General features: G+C 36.6%; 1 protein-coding gene across 7 annotated transcripts in view; it reads right to left on the reverse strand.

The window, feature by feature from the left end:
* The window catches only part of DGKH (diacylglycerol kinase eta), a 222,025-nt gene that overhangs the window by 34,960 nt on the left and 163,034 nt on the right, over positions 1–24,031 (reverse strand). For 6 of the 7 annotated variants that reach the window (XM_088842777.1, XM_055426031.2, XM_055426033.2 and 3 more), the window contains 9 exons: positions 22,788–22,887; positions 20,214–20,487; positions 19,181–19,303; positions 15,102–15,227; positions 12,685–12,802; positions 11,599–11,709; positions 11,361–11,457; positions 5,006–5,113; positions 98–211 (listed from right to left, as the gene is read on the reverse strand). In XM_088842777.1, the coding sequence (XP_088698903.1) occupies positions 98–211; positions 5,006–5,113; positions 11,361–11,457; positions 11,599–11,709; positions 12,685–12,802; positions 15,102–15,227; positions 19,181–19,303; positions 20,214–20,487; positions 22,788–22,887 (1,171 nt within the window). The remainder of the gene's footprint in view (positions 1–97; positions 212–5,005; positions 5,114–11,360; positions 11,458–11,598; positions 11,710–12,684; positions 12,803–15,101; positions 15,228–19,180; positions 19,304–20,213; positions 20,488–22,787; positions 22,888–24,031) is intronic. The other variant, XM_088842778.1, reaches the window with a different exon arrangement.

The following is a 24,031-nucleotide window of genomic DNA, read 5'->3' on the forward strand; positions in this document are numbered from 1 at the left end:
CTACAGTCCAGTGTTGCACAGAGTCAGACACAACTGAATCGCCTTAGCACGCATATGCACACAAGTAGTGAAGCCAGGTTTGAGTAGGGAAACCGACCTGGGCAATTCGATGGTGCTGCAGTTTAATGACCCTTGAAACGGCCATCTGCACGCTGTCAAAAATTGCAACGACTTCTAGGATCTTGTCATCAAATGATGGTGCAGCAAATATCTGAAAGAAAAACCACATTACACTTTCACTAATACAGTTAAGGTTTAAATGAAATGGCCCACCAAGCAATGTAAACCCTGCAACATACATATTTTTTAAAATATATAAAAATAGGAAGCAGAAAAGTAAGGAAATATTATCAGTAAATGATACTTCAAGGACAAAATTAATCACTGAAGAGAGCTTAAAATAAACATAATAAAGGTTTGAAAATCCATGGATATAATACTCATGCCCCTCTTATAAAGCAGTCTTGACAGGAGTGAACTAATATATTTCCAAATAATTTATCTTGGTGTGTCTGTGTGTCTGTGTGTGTGTGTGCATGCACTATGCTCAGTCGTGTCTGACTCTTTGCAACCCCATGGACTGTAACCCGTCAGGTTCCTCTGTCCATGGAATTTTCCAGGCAAGAATACTGGAATGCATTGTCATTTCCTACTTAGGGAATCTTCCCAACCCAGGGATGAAATCTGCATCTCTTGTTTCTCCTGCGTTGGCCAGAGGATTCTTTACCACTGCACCACCTGGAAAGCCCCATCTTGACATGAGATGTACTAATTATCTGTTCATACATAACTCAGGTATCTCAATAAAATGATGCATGTAACTTTAGGAAACTTTAAAATGTCAGAATGTGATGCAGACTTCAGAAAATTAAAGCTAATGTCCACCACTGCACCACCAGGAAAGCCCCGAATTGGTATAAAATGTATTAAATATCTGTTCATACATAACTCAGGTATCTCAATAAAATGATGCATGTAACTTTAGAAAACTTTAAAATGTCAGAATGTGATGCAGATTTCAGAAAATTAAAGCTCATGTCCACCACTGCACCACCTGGAAAGCCCCGTCTTGGTATGAGATGTATTAAATAGCTGTTCATACATAACTCAGGTGTCTCAATAAAAGGATGCATGTAATTTTAGGAAACTTCAAAATTTCAAAAAGTGATGCAGATTTCATAAAATTGAAGGTAATAAACATGGAAACTGCAATCGAGTTCACTTGATATGTTTTAAGGGAAATTTTTCAAGGTGTTACAAGTGGCGTCTGTATGTGCTTTATTATATATCTAACTACAACTTTTTTAGGGCATTTAAGAACATGAAAAGAAATCTCAGAAGATGAAAACACGTGGGCTTTCTTTGCTTTGATGTTAAATGTATTTTCACAAAATTAACCTAAAAACTTTAAATTTCAGTTCTATTACTTTGTTCCTTTTACTCCCTCTTTTTACGGTGTCATACATTATTATGACTCTGAAAAAATTCAATGTAAATTAGTATCATAATTAAAACTTTGACTGAAAATCTCAGGACACAAATTTGGGAAGTTTTTGTTATTAGACTGCCTGGTTTTAAACTCTGTCTCCTCCACTTATGAATTGGGTAAACTTGTGTCAGTTTCTTCATTGATAAAATTTAGATAAAAATTGTGGGTATTCATATGATAATCTCAAGAGATGCAGGAAAAGCCTTTGACAAAATTCAGCATACACTTATGATTAACACTCTTTAAAAATGGGCACAGAAGGAACCTACCTCAACATAGTAAAGTCATATATGATAAGCCCACAGCAAACATTATTCTCAATGGTGAAAAACTGAAAGCATTTCCCCTAAGATCAGGAATAAGACGAGGGTGTCCATTCTCGCCACTATTATTCAACATAGTTTTGGAAATCCTAGCTACAGGAATCAGAGAAGAAAAAGAAATAAAAGGAATCCAGATTGTAAAAGAAGAAGTAAAGCTCTCACTGTCTGCACATGACATGATACTGTACATAGAAAACCCTGAAGATATTAACAGAAAATTATTAGAGCTAATCAGTAAATTTAGCAAAGTCACAGGACTCAAAATCAATACACAGAAATCACTTGCATTCCTATAAAAAATGAGAAAGAAAAATTGAGGAATCAATCCCATTCACCATTACAACAAAAAGAATAAAATGTCAGGAATAAACGTCGGTCACAACTGAGCAACTGAACTGAACTGAACTGACTGGAGACAAAAGAACTGTATACAGAAAATTGTAAAACACTGATGAAAGAAATCAAAGATGACATAAACAGATGGAGAGATATTCCACGTTCCTGGGTAGGAAGGATCAATATTGTGACGATGACTATGCTACCAAATCTACAGATTCAATGTGATCCCTATCAAATTACCAATGGCATTTTTCACAGAACTAGAACAAAAAATTTCACAATTCACATGAAACACAAAAGACCCCGAATAGGCAAAGCAGTCTTTAGAAAGAAGAATGGAGCTGGAGGAATCAAGCTTCCTGACTTCAGATTACACTTCAAAGCTACCGTCATCAAGACAGTATGGAACCTGCATAACAAAAGAAATATAGACCAATGGAACAAGATAGAAAGCCCAGAAATAAGCCCATACACCTATGGGTACGTTATTTTTGACAAAGGAGGCAAGAATATACAATGGAGAAAAGACAGCCTCTTCAGTAAGTAGTGCTGGGGAAACTGGACAACTACATGTAAAATAATGAAATTAGAACACTTCCTAACACCAAACACAAAGATAAACTCAAAATGGATTAAAGACCTAAATATAAGACCAGAAACAATAAAACTCTTAGAAGAAAACATAGGCAGAACACTTGATGACATAAATCAAAGCAAGATCCTCTATGACCCACCTCCTAGAGTATTGGAAATAAAAACAAAAGTAAACAAGTGGGACCTAATTAAACTTAAAAGCTTTTTCACAGCAAAGGAAACTATAAACAAAGTGAAAAGACAAACCTTAGAATGGGAGAAAATAATAGCAAATGAAATAATTGACAAGGGATTAATTTCCAAAATATACAAGCAGCTCATACAACTCAATGCCAGAAAAATAAACACCCTAATCAAAAAGTGAGAAAAAGACTTAAACAGACATTTCACCAAAGAAGACAACAGATGGCTAAGAAACACATGAAAAGATGCTCAATATTTCTCATTATTAGAGAAATGCAAATCAAACTTGTAAGATATCAGCTCACACCAGTCAGAATGGCCATCATCAAAAAGTCTACAAACAATGAATGTTAGAGATGGCGTGGAGAAGAGGAGCCCTCTTGCACTGTTGGTAGGAGTGTAAATTGGTGCAGCCACTATGGAAGACAGTATGCAGATTCCTTAAAAAACTAGGAATAAAACCACCATATGACCCGGCAATCCCACTTCTAGACATATACCAAAGACATATACCTGAGGAGACCAAAATTGAAAAAAACACATGTATCCCAACATTCATTGCAGCACTATTTACAATAGCTCCAACATGAAAGCAGATGTTCTGTAGAGGTTTATCAACAGATAAATGGATAAAGAAGCTGTTTTACGTACACACAATGGAATATTACTCAGCCATAAAAAAGAACGCATTTGAGTCAGTTCTAATGAGGTGGATGAACCTAGAGCCTATTATACAGAGTGAAGTAAGTCAGAAAGAGAAAGATAAATATCACATACTAATGCATATATATGGAATCTAGAGAGATGGTACTGATGAATTTATTTGCAAGGCAGCAATGGAGAAAGACACAGAGAAGAGACTTACGGACACGGGGAGAGGGAAAGAGAGGGTAAATGTATGAAGAGAGTAACATGGAAATGTACATCACCATATGTAAACTAGATTGCCAATGGAATTTGCTGCATGTCTCAAGGAACTCAAACAGGGGCTCTGTATCAACCTAGAGGAGTGATTGGGAGGAGCTTGGGAGGAGGTCCAAGAGGGAGAGGACATATGTACACCTATGGCTGATTCATATTGCTGTTTGACAGAAAACAATAAAATTCTGTAAAGCAATTATCCTTCAAATAAAAAATAAATACATTTAAAAATTTTCTTTAGTTTTTAAATGTGGGTTATTAAGCTATGAATGTGAAACTCTCAGAACACTGTCTGCCTACCTAGTAGGGGTTTAAGAAACATTAGCTTTATTTATCTCAATCTCACTGATTTCTTCTTGAAATATTTAAGAGTGATGATGGGCTGACAAAACAATTGACTGCTAATTTAAATCTCTATACTCCAATAGGATTGTAATACATTCATATTATGAAAATTACAAATATTTTCCAATTTATTTTATACCTTAATCCCTGCCTGCACATTTAAGAGCTCTGAAAAATTGGTTCAGTGAGAGCCATTTACATCATAAGCCTCAAATCAAAGGGCCTATCATTCAGTGTATATGACTCTTCAGAGATCACGGTAAACTTTCCATTTTTATTGTTATCCAGGCATTAATAACTGTGTCATGTCTCATCTTTAGGACAACTGCATTTCTTAGGTTGTGTTTTTTCTTTTTTACTAAAAGAGCACATAAAAACAAAAATAACCATATACCTCAATGGCCAAGTGAGCCCCTTGACATTTCTAAAAATTAAAACAGTAATAAAATACAAATTTAGAAAAGTAAAGGTACAGAAAAGTATTTTGGTAGGCAGAATAATATTCCCCTCCCTGCCTTCCAAAATGCCCAGGGCCTCATTCCTGGAACCTGGGAATGTCACCTTACACAGCAAAGGAGCCTTTGCAGATGTGATTAAATGAGGGACCCTGAGATGGGGAGATTATCCTGGATGACTGGGGTGGGCCCAGTGTAATCACAGAGGTCATTACAAGTGGAAGCAGGAGGCAGAAGAGGTCAGAGTGATGCAATGTGACGAGGACTCAGCCGCCTCCAGCAGCTGTGGAGATGGAGGGAGGGACCTCATGCCAAGGAATGTGGGCAACTTCTGGACAGAGCAAGGGAATACTTACATCGTCTTCTTTAGTTCCACCCCAAAAGTTAGTGCCTCCGGCATAGCTGGGGATGTTCAGCACTGCTATTCCTTGCAGACTGGGGAGAGGGATATACTGCCCGTCGCACTGTAAAGCCAAAAGCTGAGAGGTCAGATCAAAAGAGCAAAACCACAAGTTTGGAAGACAGCAGAAGACCAATGACAACGGAGGAAAGTGGTGGTGATGTCAGCTTTCCTATAAATACATTCCTATACATTATCTTATTTTTTAATTTAAAAAATTTTACAGAGTAAATAATTACAGCAGAAGTTGTGTTACAGAAAAACAAATCGAAAAAAAGTGTTTTATAAACCAACCTCAGTGTTCACTGATGGATAAATGGATTAAAAATGTGATTATATATATATATCACACATATATGTAATATATATATATATAATATTATATATATCACACACACATATATAATATGCTGTGCTATGTATGCTTAGTTGCTCAGTTGTGTCCGACTCTTTGTGACCCTATGGACTTTTATCCCACCAGGTTCCTCTGTCCATGGGATTCTCCAGGCTGGAGTGGGTTGCCATTTGCTTCTCGAGGAGCTCTTCCCGACCCAGGGATCGAAACCTGCGTCTCCTGTACTAGCAGGAGGGTTCTTTACCACTGAGTCACACATCAATAAGTTCTTGCTAAACAGACGGTTTTAGCCTTTGTTTTAAAAGTGAGGAGTCTGAAGATGTCACACTTAAAACAGACGCTGTATTTTCACTAATTCTCAAACTAATTAAAAATTTAAAAATAGTTAACATAATTTTATAAAAGTTCCATTTTAATCGCCAATGAAAATGATCTTCAACCTTTAGAACAAATGTGAATCTGGTTTGGACCCACTTTTCAAAAATTTTAAATAATTGTGAATACTTCCTGACACTAACCTCCACAAGGTGTTTTTAACCTTTCTTTTCCTTTACATGACAACAGAGTCAAAGGTTCACACTGTATCTGGGTACCTAGGGTGGTTCCTGGCACACAGCAGGTGCTCAGTGATTGAGTGATAAATGAATGAACGTAAAGTATTCAGTTGAACAATAAACCTTTTCTGAACGCAACTGAACAAATATTTTTGTGTGCTTTAGAAAAAAGTCGTATGAGTCACAAAGGAAATGGAAAAATGCTACCTTCATAAATATAAAAGGAATACTAAAAAAATTCAGAGCACTCCTTAAAGATTTTATCAACGAATATACTATTTGCAAGCATAATATGGAATAAGATGAAAATGTCAAAAGCTCCATATACTTTGCTGAATTTAACATACATGCATTAGGAAAACACCCATGGTTAAGAGCTTAATGTCCATTTCATATAGTCTCAGGGAAAGTATGAGCAGTACAGATTCAATAAATTAAGGTCACCTGACTCAACTGTTTCTTTCAGATTCAGGAGTAAGTTCAGGAGTGTTATACATTTTGTATAAACTTTTCTAATCTCATATTTCCACTTGTTCATGATGCAGAAAAATGCTTTAAAACGGCAGTTACACTTTTTTTCTGATTAGTATTTGCTTTTCAGCTCCTTTCATTAGGAAATACGGGAAGACAGTGGGCCTATTTTGAATTCTGTCACTTATTTGGTCAAATGCCTTAGACTTTCAGAGATTCATTTTGCTCATCTGGAAAATTGGCTAATAATACTTCATCCATAGTGTGGCCAACAAGATACGGGACAAGAAAACACCTAAAACACATAGTAGGGAGTCAGTAAATGTCTTTTTTCAGTTATAATTACAAATTAATGTTTTATGGTGAAAAAAACTGGAGTTGAAGTTTTGGCTTCTCCAGGTACTAACTGCTTGATCTTAGGTAAGTGACTTGAAATAAATTTTAAGAAATTTATTTCTGAAATAAATAATAATACTTGTCTCATAAAGAATGATAATAACTCTGATAAAGTTTAAGTATTAAACACAATATGTAGAAAGCATTGAGGAAGCGTCAATTATTATTTTTGTTGCTGTTTAGTCTCTCAGTTGTGTCTGACTCTTTTCTGACCCCAGAGACTGTAGCCTGCCAGGCTCCTCTGTCCACGGGATTTCCCAGGCAAGAATACTAGAGTGGGTTGCTATTTCCTGCTCCAGGGGATCTTCCCAAACCAGGGATTGAACCTGTGTCTCCTGAATTGGCAGGCGGATTCTTTATTACTGAGCCATCAGAGAAGCCCTCAATTATTATATAACATGACTTAAAATGTAGCTACAATTATTAATGAATGAACTAAACAAAGATAGAAATTACTATAAGCCAACTTTAACAAATTATGGAAACAACTGTTATGAAATTATGGAAATATGTGAAATTACCAAAAATGTGAATCAAACAACTCTTTGTTATATTTTATTAAGGATTACAGGTGTACACTGTTTTTCTCCTTCATGTATCTTAGTATTGAAGGGATTCAAAATAGTATTTGATCATTACTTCACTTAAAATCTAGAACAAGCTGCTTGATGCATGTAAATTAGGTATATCTGGACAAAAAAGTCATCTTTAAGAAAAAAATTTGAATCTTAATGACATTTTTCATTCATAGGTCAAAGGTATTTCTGCTCTAAAAATTGCAAAATTTGATATTACAACGTTATTCTACATTTCTGGCATTCCCATGATTGTAGAGAGGATTATAAATGTCATTCAAAGGTTCGAAATCTTCAGTACCTATCAGATTCACAGGGTATATGGCTTGAGAAACAGGATTTATATTTGCATAATTCTTTACAGTTTAAACTGTGATTTTTTGTATCAATGAATTATAATTCTGCACATAAGCATTATTTTATCCATTTTGACATTGGAGAAGCCAAAGCCAAGGTCTTTGCTTTGTGCAAACTCAAAGTCAACACATGACTTCTATACAACACAACAGGGGAAGGTAGACTCCTGAGCAAAATGTTGAGGGTTTTTTTGCCAGTGACTGGCACTTGGTGAAAAGGGATGTTTCTGAGAAAAACTTCCTAAGCCCTGCATCCCTCTTCTCCACCTTTATCCCAAGTGATCCAACATCAAGGAAATTAATTTTTAAACAATGAACCTTCCATGGTCCTCAGGAGTAGCAGGTGTTTTGCTTATTTTTAACTATGGCAAAGAATTCTCTAATTCTTCTACTTTACCTTTTGTGCATATTAGCAAGATGCTTTCACATATCTTGTTTTCCTAAATTTACTTTCCTTTTAATCATTGAATATCAACTTCTGTATCAGGTCAGAATTATACCAAGTTCTGAACCTAAGGTTCAGAAACCAAGGGGCCACAGATAGAGTCACGGTCTGTTAACTGGAATGGTAAAAACATATCTCTCATAGTCAACAATCTCTGAAATCTAGCAATGCACTCAGTTATAAATGTAGACAACAAACCACACATCGGCAATACAGTACTTGTGACTTCATCACAATAGAAACAGATATTTTGTATTATATTACAGATGTTTCAGATATCTTTTAATATCATTTATGTTCATCATTACTTCAAAAGTATGGTAAAAGTGTGAAGTATTAGTCGCTTAGTTATGTCTGACTCTTTGCAACCCATGGACTGTAGCCCACCAGGTTCATCTGTTCATGGAATTCTCCAGGCAAGAATACTGGAGTGGGTTGCCATTCCCTTGTCCAGGGGATTTTCCTGACCCAAGGACTGAACCTGGGTCTTCCATATTGCAGGAAGATTCTTTACCATCTGAACCATACTTACGATTATATATACCATTACTATTATATATACCATTAGATTTTTGTCATTTCATGTAGCAACAAAGAAACAAATATATTACTCTACAACGCTTTAAAAATATTTTGTTAATTTATTTCAATATTATTTTATTTTGTGTCTGTATATATTTAAAGAGTGCTTTAAAAACAATATTCCGAGAAGGAGTCCATAGTTTTTACTAGGATGCCAAAAGGGTTCACAGGTCAAAAAGTGTTAAGAACCTCTGCTTAATGGAGATTACAAAGCAGCTGTGTAGGATATTGTTTAGAATTTGGACCATCGATCAAAAAGGACAGAAACAGAACTTCTGAAGAGCTGAAGGCTCTCCTAGAAATAAAGCAATCCAGTCATTCTCATTCTGGATAGTTCCCCAAATCCTAAAGATGGCCAGCTATGGGTCTTGACCACACATCACTTAACAAATTATGTAAATGATCATTTGCCTGTCTGTTTCCCTCTCAAGTCAGGGCCAGGACCTGTGCAAGCTTATGGGTCTAACAAAGATGAACACGACTTCTTACCCATCTTTAAGCAGAGTGTAGCTGACTAGGGGACATGAATAAGGAAAATGATTATATAAGCAGTTCATAGGCAAGAACCCAAGTTGAGCAATGGATGGGGCAGCCAACAATAGCATTTACAGAGTATGAGCCTTCCTGATTTTGTACCTTTTCAGCCAGTAACATCTATCTTAATTTTATAAGCAATGATAAATCAAACCAATGGATCATGTAGCTGTGCTCTAGAGTGACAGGTAGAATAGGTTTATTTTTGCTAGGACATTTACTTGATAATGAATGAGCCAGACACTTCTCTAGTCCACATTCCATTATTAAGATAACAACTAAGATAAAAAACATTGTTTAATTCATTGAGCTGTCAACTTAAGATTTGTCCTGGTGGCTCAGACAGTAAGGAGTCTGCCTGTAATGCAGGAGCCTCGGTTTTCGATCTCTGGGTTGGGAAGATCTCTTGGAGAAGAAAATAGCAACCCAGTCTAGTATTCTTGCCTTGAGAATCCCTTGGACTGAGGAGTGAGGCAGGCTACAGTCCATGGGGTCGCAAAGAGCTGGAGAAAACTGAGCAACTAACAATTTCCCTTTCACTGTATGTAGTCTATACCTCAACTTAAAACATCTGGTTACAAAAAGATACAAGACAGGAAACACAAGCCTATCATCATAAACAGTGAGCTCTGGACCAAAGGTGAAGGAAAATAATACTGTAAGAAATGAGTACACTTCTCAGGGCTTCCCTGGTGGCTTAGTCAGTAAAGAATCTGCCTTCAATGCTGGATCCCTGGGTTGGTAAGATCCCCTGGAGGAGGAGACGGCAACCTACGCCAGTATTCTTGCCTGGAGAATCCCCATGGACAGAGAAGCCTGGCGGGCTACAGTCCATGGGTTTGCAAAACGTCAGACACGACTGAGTGACTAAGCACACACATACACAGCAGACTTCTCAGAGCCATGTCCTCTATCTTCTTTTTTCTGTTATCAGATTAAAGAACTTTTGCTGTCCTTACCATCCTATTTAAATTAGTAAAAAAATATATATATATATACTAGAAAAGGTAAATGCTCAGAATCTCTTTTGATTTTATTAACTTGTTAGAATTAATTGGAACAAAGTATACATTTAACTTAAAAACTTCTATTTACTGTGAATGGTATTTTCAGGGATTTATGAAACTTCAGGTGCTATAGAATCAAGTCAGAATTTGGAAACTTAAGTGAAAAAGAATCTGATAAAAATGCTATCCTGGGAGGGAGGTTCCAGAGGGAGGGGGCATATGTATACCTATGGCTGCTTCATGGTGATGTATGGCAGAAACCAACACGATAATGGAAAGCAATTATCCTCCCATTGGGCTTCCCTGGTGGCTCAGAGGTTAAAGCGTCTGCCTCCAATGCGGGAGACCCGGGTTCGATCCCTGGGTCGGAAGATCCCCTGGAGAAGGAAATGGTAACCCACTCCAGTATTCTTGCCTGGAGAATCCCATGGACGGAGAAGCCTGGTAGGCTACAGTCCACGGGGTCGCAAAGAGTCGGACACGACTGAACGACTGAACGGAACGGAATCCTCCCATTAAAAATAAATAAATTAAAAAAATGCTATCCTGTGTATGTACACAGTTTCATGGTCTGGCCTTTTCATGGGGAACCTCAATTTCATAGAAACGTCTAAATTTCAGGGTCTAATGATAATGGTAATTAAGTGTGTCACTCATATCCAGTGTCTAATACCTCCTTTGGCATAAAGTAGAAAACCACTTTTATTTTTTTACCCTCCAGTGTTTAAGCACTATTCAAGAGAATAAAGTGTGCCCTAAATGTCCTAAGTGTTAGTCACAGTCAAGTCCGACTCTGCGACCCCTTGAACTGTCCATGGAATTCTCTAGGCCAGAACAGTGGAGTTGGTGGCCATGCCCTTCTCCAGGGGATCTTCCCGACCCAAGATTCAAACTGGAATCTCCTGCAGTGCAGGCAGAGTCTTTACCATCTGAGCTACCGGGGAGCCCATTCAAGAGAACAGTTAAGGCCAAATCAGCTCCACAAATAAATCTTGCAAGATAATCTGAAATGTCTTTACTATCAAGCTGAACTTACTTCAAGTTGAACCCTCTGTTCCAAATTCTTATATGATCTTTGTAATAATTCCCGAGTTCCAAGGACTCCATACCACATTAAGTTTTTAGTTCGGCTCCTGAAAATAAACGTTGGCAGAGAATTTCTTTAACTATTATTTATTTACTCTTTAAACGCAGAGTCAGCCAAAGAGGTAATAAAATGAAATTAAAGTAAAATTGCCTTTGTGTAATTACATTATCACTATTATCCAAATTACCTGCATTTTTCAGGGTGCTCCTCTCTCTTATTATTAAATTCTAATGAAATTTTTGCATCTAATCCAATCCCAAAGTAATTGTTCATGACACATTTTTCTGAATAGCCATCTCTACAATAAGGAAAAGTACGTGAAAGTTAATTTCAAGTTCATAACAACAATTACAATTAGCACACAAAATAACACCTGACACCATTTAAGCTTACATTTCCTATATAAGAGGGGAAAGTTTACCAGGAATCATTTCCTATTTACGTGCCATGTGCATGACCCAGTGTGTCGTAAATTTCAGAACAAGTGACCTAAAGGGACTGTGGGCAGGGGAAGTGCAGACAGTAGTGGTTAATGCTTTTTCTATTAATTGTAACAAAATCTTAGTTCTTCTACTTCCTTCATAAGCCCCTCACTACACACACAAATGAGAGGGCCTCACAGTCAGATGCTAATACTCTTTTTTTTTGTCACAAAGTCTCCTCCACACTTGTACTTTTATTGAGTATTTATTGAGCAGAAAACAACTAGATTAGTCCCTTCTTCGAGGCCCTTTAAAAAAGTACAAAGGACTGTCATCAGAGAAATGAGACATAAAAAAGCAAAATTAATATGGAAGTAAAACAAAGTGTCAGTACATATTGAACAACTGATGTTTTAAAGGAATTTTAAGAAGGGAAGGGATCAGTGTGAGGCAGAAACTCCCTGAAATAAGTAAACCTTGACGTTGAATGTGGAAAGATGGCAGAATTGGAAAGGCTGAGAAAAAAATGAGGTGAAAGGAATAGCAAAATTACGATTATGAAGGCAATGATGAATAAAACATTCCAGGGAAAAGTGTATAGAGCTGCGACTCACTTTGCCACTGGGTTGGTATCCGAGACTACAGGCTGGAAGGGACCTACCTTAGATCATGAAAACCACTGTATTTCACATATGTTAATGTATTCATCATCATCAACTTTTGAAATTTGAAGATGATTCTTTTTTTGGATGTGGGACTGTTTTTATTGTAATGTATTTAAAATGTTACCATTCATATAAAACAGAAACAAGGAAAGCCAAAACAAAATATATGCAAAAGTATATTCTTACACTGAATCTGGATCTGGGTCAATAAATGGCGTTGCACCAAAAGGGTCAATATTTGCTAACAACATTTTGTTGATAATAGAACTTCCAGCAATTGAGGCAGCTAGTCCTGCTCTTAAACCTGGCCAGAAAAAAAATACAGAATCACACGTTAAGAGAAAAACAGAGCCAATCCATTGTTTTTAGTTTTCATCAGAAACATCTTGCTCCCAAAGCATGCAGCAAAATGTCTCCATGCTTTTCGGTGCTTGTTCTCATTAATCAAAACTAAGAATTATGATATTGGTAAATACAAGGTTTCTGCTGCTTCTTTTTATAATCTGTTGTCATAAGAAGTGAAACAGGTAAGGACCTAAATAGGAGTCTCTTTGTAACATTTCTCATTTACCATCAATGATTCTTAATTTCAACAAATAACCACTGCTTCCTTTTCATTAGCAGAGAAGGTAGGAAGTCTGTAAGGAATTTACAATAAAGGCCGAATTATCCGGAATGTCATGGAGTTATCATTTTCACACTCTCGAAGCACAGACAATAATACTCAAGTAAACATGCTGACATACAAAGGTGAAAGCTCAGTGTTGGTGTCAAGAATAAGTAGTAAAATATTAAACCCAGGTATTTATGGATTTTAGAAGAATACAGTATTGAATATAAAAATGAAGCATCTTACCTCTAAATATGCAAAACTTCAAGTTTATTTCAACAACTAGTTAGCTTTCCACTAACTAGTTATAGTATTCAAAGCTAATGAGTTTTATGACTTACCAAGCCAAATGTTAAGGCTAGAAGCACTAGGAATAAGGACCCCAGGAAATAGACAAAACAGAAAGAATGGTGAAGAAAAATATGTGTTGCAATTTAGAAACACTAGGAAATTAGGAAACAAAGTCTTTTCTTTAGCTCACATTCCTTTCTTCAACAAAGTGCTCCTCTTAGAAATGTTCATTATTTTAGTTACAAAGTTTAGCTGATTATCAAATAATCAAGATTAACTTTATTCTGTCATTTACTCTCATAGTTTCGAATATACGATGGCTATGCCAGGTCCCTTTATGTCTAAATAAGTAAATAAACGAACAAAACAACCATGCTGGTGAGAGAAAAACAGCTTGAAAAGATGAAGAGTCATATTTCAAATGCCCCAAAGAAAAGCATAATATTTTCTAAAATGTTTTAAGGTTAGCCATATGTACAGCTTCCATCCAGAAGGGTCCAGGTTTGAAGAGAGACAGGACCTCCAGACATAGAATCCTTTCCGGAACCAAAAGTGTCCTGGATTTATCATCTATACTTTAATATTTTCATTAAGACATAATTCATATACCATAAAATTCACCCCTTTAAAGTATATAACTAAGGTTTATATACACAAAATTGTTCAATGATCATTACTACCTGATTCAGAACTTTTTATTACCACTGAAAGAAATCCCATATGGGTTTGCAGTTATTTTCCTTTCCTTCCAGGGCCCCCAGATCTCAGATCCTGGAAACCACTAAACCACGAAAGTTCTCTTTCTCTATAGATTGGACTCTTCTGGACATTCATGTAAATGGAATCATATAATATGCACCTTTTTTGTGCTGAGCTTCTTTTGCTTGGCATAATGTTTTCAAGGGTAATTATGTTATAGCATATATCAGTGGTTCATCCTTTTTAATGACTGAGTAATATTCCATTGTATGTACACACCACATTTTACTTCTCCATTCATCAACTGATAAATATTTGAGTTGTTTCCACTTTTTGACTATTATAAACAATAATAAAGTCTCCAAATATTACTCTTGAATTGTGATACACCTTTAAAAATCATTTGTAGAAGAGACTGATTTTTAGGGTGTAATCTAGGTTCCAAACTACTCTAGAATGAATTTGGAAAGTTTTCACTAAGGCAAACAAATGGTACTTAAGGAGATCTCATTTATATTTACCTCCCTCCACTTCCATACACATCCTTCAGTTTCCACTAATACTATCCTAAATCCCAAGCCCTTATCAGGGCTGAAACAGATGCCTCAGATATTCCAAAAGGATGCAATATTATCAGTCTAAAAATAACTATAGATACTTGTGGCTTAAAACTAAGAGGAAGGCTGTAGGGATACTTAAAAGTTGGTTAAATATAAGATCAAATTTACCTTAGGACTTAAATTCAGATTCCTGGGTTCCACTCTAGAGCTACTCAATCAAAATTTCTCAGGTCAGGGGCCAGGAATATGCTTTCTAAGAGTTTCCAGGCAATTCTTATACACACCACAGTCTAAGGATCTGGACTTTGATTAATAAAAGTACTAAGAACACTCTCTTAAAGGAACACTTTATGAGCACATTTCTACACAGTTCAGGGAGATGAGTACTTATACATTTTCACAGAAATACTTAAAAATACACCATGTTTCAGAGTCAGTACTACCTGGGCAAATTATTCTGGTATTGAGCACAGGGAGGTTTTCCTTGCTGGCTGCCACAGGGGCACCAGGGCCAGAGTCAGTTTGGGAACGACCAGCCCGGCCATCCGGAGACCGAGGTGCACCTTTAACTGTGGGCAAGAAGTCCAGATTAAAAAACAAGCAAGTCTCTACACACTTGATGACATAAAATAATTTCATACATGTTTAATCAGTAGAACTGAAAACATTACCTTATGTTTACTTTTTTTTTTTTACCATTTTCTGTTCATTTTCTTGGGATTTACCATGTGGAAGGAATGTGTCACAGGTAGCTTTATTGATCTCTCATTTTAAATAGATGATGATCAATAGGATCAGACAGGAAACTATCTGCCTGTAATGCAGGAGACCAGGGCTCGATCCCTGGTCGGGAAGATTCCCTGGAGGAGGGCATGGCAACTCACTCCAGTATTCTTGCCTGGAGAATCCCCATGGACAGAGGAGCCTGGCGGATTAGAGTCCATGGGGTCACAAAGAGTCAGACACGACTGGGCAACTAACATTTTCACTTTTCACCATAATTAAAGGTCAATGATACTCCTAATCTGAAAGTGAGCAACCCATATTTAAAGAAAGGAAATTTTGACATCTGACAATCTTTGAAAATGGAACATATATATTGCAGTGTATATTATCAATGCAATCCTTTTCTCAAAAATGTTGAGTAAATAATCAAATGTAATTAATGTAATTCCCAAAGGAAAAATATTATTTTTTCAAATGAAATCAATATACTTTTATGTCTCAACCATTTACTCAAAACAGTTCTACCATATCCTTATAAAAGCTCATTAAAAATATTATTACAAAACAGAATTATTCTCAAAGTAAACAATAAAAAGAGATTTAATTCTACCTAAACTGGCACAATTTAATGGAGATCAAATAGTATCTTTAACTAATTTAGGAGCAGTTGGCAGGTGTTTAAAAGAAACAGTAATCCTCAAACTCAATTTAAAAATACTCTAAAACCTTATTATCTTTACTTTGTCTAAGACTAATTACAAACTAACTATATTAATCTTCCACTCTCATCTCTCTGTTCAAAAACTGTCCAGTTGCACTAAGGAAAAGGAACAGAACAGAACACTTTTTTTTTTTTTTGGACAGATGGGAGCCCTGGAACTAATTTCTTATAAAAACAACCTTTTGATATTCATCTCTGATAAAAAACCAGAGAGTATTCTAGTGACCAAGATTGATGTTTCACTACAGGTAACTAAATTAATGTTTCATGACTCTTCTTAAACGTAACATATCATTGATCATCTTAATGTGTATTTTGCACATCTCAGACATACAAATAATTAAATTATTCAATGATAATATAATGACTGTGCTTCAGAAAGTTAATGATTTAACTCAGAAAACACTCCTCCAGATACTGATATCCAATAAACTGGAATACTAGGCAAAAATTAAGAACAAATGCTGCACCATAAAGACTTGCATAATCTATGCTTATTTCAATAACAATATCTACATTATTCTATCTCTACTTTTTTGGTTTTCTTTGCAGACTATAATGAAGCATGAAATTCATGACAGTATAGTAAGATGGGATGGTAGCTGGTTGGAAAACCAAAACCAATGAGAACTGAAAATCCAGTCCTCCAAAGAGTCATTTACTATGTCCAGAAGGAGGACAGTATGAGTACTGGTGTGCTATTCAGTTCAGTTCAGTTCAGTTCAGTCGCTCAGTCGTGTCCAACTCTCCACAACCCCATGAATCACAGCATTACAGAAATATCTGGAAGATGCTGCTCAAAATGGGGCATCATATTTTAATGGGGCATCATATTGACCATTCATGAGAAAAACAAAAGGTTTAAAATGGTCACGTTAGATTGGCAAAATAATTTTAGACAGAATCTGGAAAAAGAATATGCAATGTGTGGAAAGAGGATATGATGCCCTGAAAGTTGTTTTCAGTTAGGGCTGTCCCATGGAAGAGCCACTTGCAATATCATGAAATTGATGGGTGTAAAACTGAACCATAAAGCACTACTCAGATGGCAGTAGTTGTTTCTGTTAACATGATCATACAAAAAGTTTTTAATAATAACGTAACCATGGGTAGAAATTTAAGAAAGAAAATATAGAGCTCAACACATTGACAGAAGAAAAACTTTCTAACAATTAGAGTTGATCATGAGAGCAGGCTCCAAAATCACTGCAGATGGTGACTGCAGCCACGAAATTAAAAGATGCTTGCTCCTTGGAAGAAAAGCTATGACAAGCCTAGACAGTGTATTGAAAAGTCAAGACATCACTTTGCCAACAAAGGACTGTATGGTCAAAGCTATGGTTTTTCCAGTGGTCATGTACGGATGTGAGAGTTGGACTGTAAAGAAGACTGACTGCCAAAGAACTGATGCTTTTAAACTGTGGTGCCGGAGAAGATTTGAGAGTCTTGGACAGCAAGGAGATCAAACCAGTCCATCCTAAAGGAAATCACCCCTGAATATTCATTGGACGGACTGATGCTTAAGCTGAAGCTCTAATACTTTGGCCACTTGATGCGAAGTGCCACTTGACTTACCGGAAAAGACCCCAATGCTGGGAAAGAATGAAGGCAGGAGGAGGAGAGGCGACAGAAGATGAGCTGGTTGGAAGGCATCACTGAATCAATGGATATCAGTTTGAGCAAACTCTGGGAGATAGTGAAGGACAGGGAAGCCTGGCATGCTGCGGTTTATGGGGTTGCAGAGAATCAGGCACGACTTAAGAGAATGGACAACAGCAACGAGAGTGGGTTGTAGTGACTGAGTAATCCAAGGCTCAGTGACCATTGGTCAAGGGTGTAAAACATGCCTGCACTGGATTATATTCTGCAATGGGGCCCTTTAAGGTCGGAAAGGCCAAAGGTTAAATTAATATAACTGGGTTATGTGCGGGAAAAGGTCTAACAAGGTCTAAAATAAGGTCCAAAAAGATGCTATAAAATATGAAAGCACTGGTTACAGGTCAGACACATGAGGTCTACAATATGGTCCAATTTCAAAGTTTCTAGGAGTTTTAAATACAATTAAGAACTAGTCTTTCAAAGTTAGTGTAGTTAGTAGCAACAACAGCAGAAGCAGTAGCAATAATCATAATCTTGACACTGACAGCAAACATTCCTTTTCAGCACAATGTATCCAGAGCTATTCTAGGCACTTAATGGATGTAAACTTATTTAAACATCACAAAAAAGTAGGTACGTTACTACCCCCATTTTACAAATGTGGACACCACAGAGAACTTAAGTAATCTACCCAAGTTTATATGTAATGAAAGTAAAAGCAAAAATTTAATGATTGCAACAGTTGTGATACAATAGTATTGATTTTCATTTGCACTATGTTAGTTATTTTCATATTATCTTCTCGTCTTCATTAATAATTCTGCTTGGTTTATATTCTAGTAAATTAATACCTTTTCCCTTATTCACCATGAAAAATTAAAAGTATAAATTCATCTTCAGTTAAAACTGGAAAAGTAGAGAAATAGTTAATAGTCTTCAAGCAACTACATATTAATTCCCTGGCAAAAATAATTTCAGTAGAGATAGGGTTGTAACTAGATGTCGTATGATTTAAAAACTTAATTTTGCAATAAGGATTATCAACCATCTAGGCTCATCAATAGAACTCAAGGGACCAATGAATTATTTAAATGCCATGTTTTATGCTTGTGAGGCCTGCAGCTTCCGTATTATTCTCAAAGAAATCTGAAAGCTAAAACAAGTTAAATTCTTCAGTTTTGGTAGTTACTCTTCCTAGAGGAAAATTAAGATATTTAGGCATGTTTGGTCCCCAAATTCTTAGTTTATGATAATGATTTCCAGATTAAATGATAAAAAGGGATGCGAGCATACCTGACAATAGTCTAAACAACATTGCCTTCATTATTTCAGCATTCATGAATATATAAGTTTTAATTTCTGAAAAACCTTGTTAAAAATGCGAATAGTTTATTTCATACTAATAAGCCATTTGAAAACACAAAGCAGAGTTACATTTTATCTAATCCCAAAATAATCTTATCACAGTTTTCTTACCAGTTAACGACTCTTTTGCATCATCTTCTTTTAACTCATCTTTGGAATCATCTGTTTCTGTGCTTTCATAATCAAAGGACTGATGAACTAGTTCCGAGGAGTGAACTGGCTGGTCATCCATCACTTTAAGTAGCAAGAAGAGAAATATGTTTGAATGAGCAAAAATAAGATCCATAAATATTAACACATTCTTGGAAAATTGAAATATAAACTCAAAGAAATTTCCCATTCACAAATAAGCACTGATTGGCAGTGAACTCTGGGGTCATGTGATGTCTGTTAAGTATTAATACTAGAGACTATAAAAGGAAATATTTTAAAATCTCAAAACTATATTTTTAGCAGAAGAGAAAAATTTAAGAACTTTGAGGATGAAAGATAAGTCCAACTACAAGTTACAATTCGTAAAGAGTTTCTGAATATTATTTGCAGTTAAGTTTTAGTCAACTACCTCAAACTCTAAGAGAAGTACGCATATTACAGGAAAACAGAAGAACTAAAAGAGAGGTGGAACTTTTAAAAAAACACTTAAAAAAGCAACATAAATATTTAAGAGATAAATGTTAAGAAAATATTTTCAAAGTAGCTTATAGGGTTGATTTTCTTTTAAGAATTTAACAGATTCCAGTTAAAAAACTTAATTTCAGAAATATGATTTAAAAGTAATTCGCAATTTTATTTTAACATCTTCAGTATACTTTATCTCTGAAATTCTTTTAACGTCTGTCTAGTCTGACCAATGGGCTTCCCAGTTGGAGCTAGTGGTAAAGAATCCACCTGTCAATGCAGGAGAATCAAGAGTTGTGGGTTCAATCCCTGGTGGGGGTTGGGGGCAAGATCCTGTGGAGTAGGAAATGGCACCCCACTCCAATATTCTTGCCTGGAAAATTCCATGGGCAGAGGAGCCTGGTGGGCCCATGGGGTTGTAAAGTCAGACACGACTGAGCACACACAGTCTGACCGATATGAAAATTCTCTTGTGCTTGCAATAAGAATGTTGCTAACTTCAGAAGTTGCTTTTGTTAATGTGTACCTTTTCCGGCCTCTTCAATGACTTGCCTCACTGCTTTCTTTAAACTGTTTGCCCGCAGCATTATTTCCCTTGGTTTGACAGTTTTCTGGGAAGAGGGTTTTGTAGTGTCATCCAAGAGATGTTCCTTGCTCTCACACAAGGATTCTTCACTGGAAGATTCCACAGCATCTTCTTCTACCATGAGAGGGCTGATGCCTGGGAGAACTGGACCTGCCTGGGACTCTGTGTGCAAAGCCTGGAGCAGTTGTTCAAGCTTCTCATTTAGGATGGAACACTAAGAAAACAAAAAGACAGTGATGAATCTTCATTTGGTGGAGATGGAAAGTGATAGTTTAAATGAGTGGTTTTCAGTTTTTTGGAGGAAAGATGCCTACACTGATGTTTATCATTAATTTTGTTGCTGTTTAGAGCCTAAGTCATGTCAGACTCTTTGTGACCCCATAGACTGTAGCCCACCAGGCTCCTCTGTCCATGGGATTTCCCAGGCAAGAATACTGGAGTGGATTGCCATTTCCTTCTCCAGGAGATTTTCCTGATCCAGAGATTGAACCCAAGTCTCCTTCATTGGCAGGTGGATTCTTTATCACTGAGCCACCTGGGAAGCCATTATCATTAATTGGCTATCTATTATAAATTATACTTTAGATAGCTATGGACTAAATAAATTTTTTTAAAAACTGCACAATTATTTTGCAAATTTACTGATTTATACTTCCAGAACTATTTAAACTCCATTGCAAGGGTGAAAAATCTTTCTAATACTCATAAAGTTATTTTTCCTTAAAAGAAAACAAAGAAAGTTTCATGATAAAGTGACATATTACACAAACAATTTACACATTATACAAAATTTGCTATACATTAGACAAAACATGGACTTCCCAGGTGGTGTGAATAGTAAGAAAAAAAAACCCTGCTTGCCAATGCAGGAGACGTAAGGGTTCAGCCCCTGGGTTGGGAAGATCCCCTGGAGGAGGGCATAGAACCCACTCCAGTATTCTTACCTGGAGAATCCCATGGACAGAGGAGCCTGGCAGACTACAGTCCATGGGGTGACAAAGAGTTGGACATGAGTGAAGAGACTTGGCACACACGCATTCATGCAAAATACTGAATGAACATTTTTAAGTGATCAACTTATGGCACTGTTTGGAGCACCACAAATTGCCAAGTCTGGCTGAGACTTGTAAACACACCTTCAAAGCTTTGGTTTTGTAAAGGAGTGTGAGTACTTCAGGGATTATTGGTTCAAAGAAAGAGAAAAGGAATGTGCCCAGGATAAGAAATAACGATGCAGAAAGAAAAACAAGTGCTGGGCCCTTGTTCCCTTCTGCTTTTCTTGAATTCCTAAGGGTAAAGAAAAATTTAGGACCCAAGGTATGGATCATGCTGCTTAGCTGCTTCAGTCGTGTCTGACTCTGTGAGAACCGAAAGACTGCAGCCTGCCAGGCTCCTCTGTCCATGGCATTCTCCAGGCAAAAACACAGGAGTGGGTTGCCATTTCCTTCTCCAGGGATCTTCCCAACTCAGGGAGGGAACCCACGTCTCTTATGTCTCCTACTGGCAGGCAAGTTCTTTACCGCTAGCTCCACGTGGAAAGTCCGAAGTGACTGATGCTGCTGCCTAATGCACCTGTTATCTCCACACAAATTTCCAGTCCTCTCTGCCTTTTTTTGATCACAGGCCAAGACAAAGTCACAGCAGAAACAATCAGGAGAAAAACGTGTGATGACACAGGGTCTCTGTTTTCTGAAGCTCTCCACAGAGTAGAAAAAATAAGAGAAAGAGGCTGAAAACTTCAGATGTATTATTTCTATTTTCTTTCCCTTCCACTCAATCCAACCATCATCCACAGCTGGGGAAGATCATGCCTTTGCAAAGCCCTAGAGAGCCAAACCTTCTGTAAGAATGCCCTGTTGTGAGCAAATGAAAGCAAAGACAGTGGCTTTCAGGGTTCAGTAAACTGTTCTTACTTTAGCCTAAGACAGCTCACAAAGGGGAAAAAAGGACCTATCAAGAAAAAAGGCAAAGCAGGAGACAGAAACCTGAAAGATGCTGAGGACTATAACATCTGAGGAATCCGAACAACCATTCTGGCAGGGAACTTGGGTGGTCAAGGTTTGCCTGGAAATGGAAAACCATTCCTCTCCCCACTGGAACACCAGCTGCCTAGCGATTTCCCCCATATGACCCAATGACTGTGCGTGTCTCCTTCAAAATGTCAACCAGCGGGGAAAAGGAGGTGAGTTATCAAATTCAGACTGGTGCTCTTCAGCAACGCAGTTTCCGTACGTACCAATGGGAGGGAGGTCCAAGAGGGATATTTGTAAACCTCTAACTGACTCACTTCATTGTAAAGCAGAAACTGACACAACATTATAAAGCAATTATACTCAAAAAAAAAAAAAAGGAAAAAAATAGTGTATGTTTTAAATCCTCACATCTGATACAAAAGCAATTTTCTCTTGCCTTGAGATGCCTTGGCAGGAAAGCCACTTAATCAATTTAGCTGTAAAACACAGTTTGATGTTCACATTGTAAAAGACCTTCCCGCCCTGAATGTGTCCCGCTTACTTTGTTGGCCACGGCATCGGCTGCAACAGCTTTTTCCAGCGTTTTTTCATGTGCCTTCTCTACTTTGGCAACGAAGTCCTTTACAGTCTCACAAAGTATCCTTTGAGCAAAAGAAATTGTGCAACTCAGGAAACTCAGAAAGCTGCTTTGCTTTGATTTACAAACATATTTAAAAATAAGCGCAATTGAGTAAACTGTTAAAATATCAGGATCATTGCTTTATAAACCCAAACTTATATCTGCTGTGTGGCGGGCCCTAGATCAGTTCAGGACGTTCAAAGTGATAAATGGATATATGAATAAGCCTTGCTCTACATAACTGAAATAAGTCATTTTAAGGCTATGTCAAGTTTTTCTCAAATATGGAAATGCTTTAAATTCTTGAGAAGAGTAGTTTTAGATCGTATTTAAAAACTAAAACATTATCTTCTGCGTCTTACGTATTCTTATAATAGAATTTGCAGGGTTGAACAAACAAACAGAAAAATTTGTCACTGATGATGTCCCTGTTGCTCTTCTATTCATTATATGTATCTTGGAAGTATATCTTTCCTGAAGAGAAAAGAGATTGTACATTATGCTGGAAACCAACCTGCCACTTGAACTGATTTATATTCTCTGTAAATCCAATCTCCCCCGACTCCCTTAAAATAACTAATGCAATACCATGCAGACTAATTGAATTTAGGTCTTATTAGTGTCAGCAATACACTGTTTATCTGTTTGCTTCTTTTAATTACGTTTGGTTTCTTTGCAATGAAACAGACTAAAAAGAAAAAAAAATCATCTGAAATAAAAACAAAATTTGTCAAAAGTCTAGAACTGGTGTTGGATTAAAAACTATAACCAACAGAATGGTATGAGCAGCTTTCTGAAGCAAGAGCTTATAAAGTGATTTTGAAAACAAAATCAGACTATTTAAAAAATAGTATTTCTCTTTAACATTGATAGAAGTTGAGGAATTTTAAGAAAAAGAAGATTCCAGCAGTTATTTTTTCTATTATACTGACAATTTTCTCTGGTATGTGAGCAACATAAAGTTTTCAGATACTTAAATAACTATGAAATCAAGCCATTCAATAGATATAGGAGACACACAAACACTCCAAACCTTCACATTTATCATCTAAGAAATAAATGAATTACTCCAAACGATTTTTGTCTTGTCTTTTGGCAACAATTTCTAGATGTCACTTGGACAAAAGGTAATACTTCCTAACCTTGAACCTTTTTGATCACCCTTT

The sequence above is a fragment of the Moschus berezovskii genome, chromosome 13, assembly GCF_049115385.1.
Source record: "Moschus berezovskii isolate FMDL1 chromosome 13, NW_MosBer_1.0, whole genome shotgun sequence".
Lineage (NCBI taxonomy): Eukaryota > Metazoa > Chordata > Mammalia > Artiodactyla > Moschidae > Moschus > Moschus berezovskii.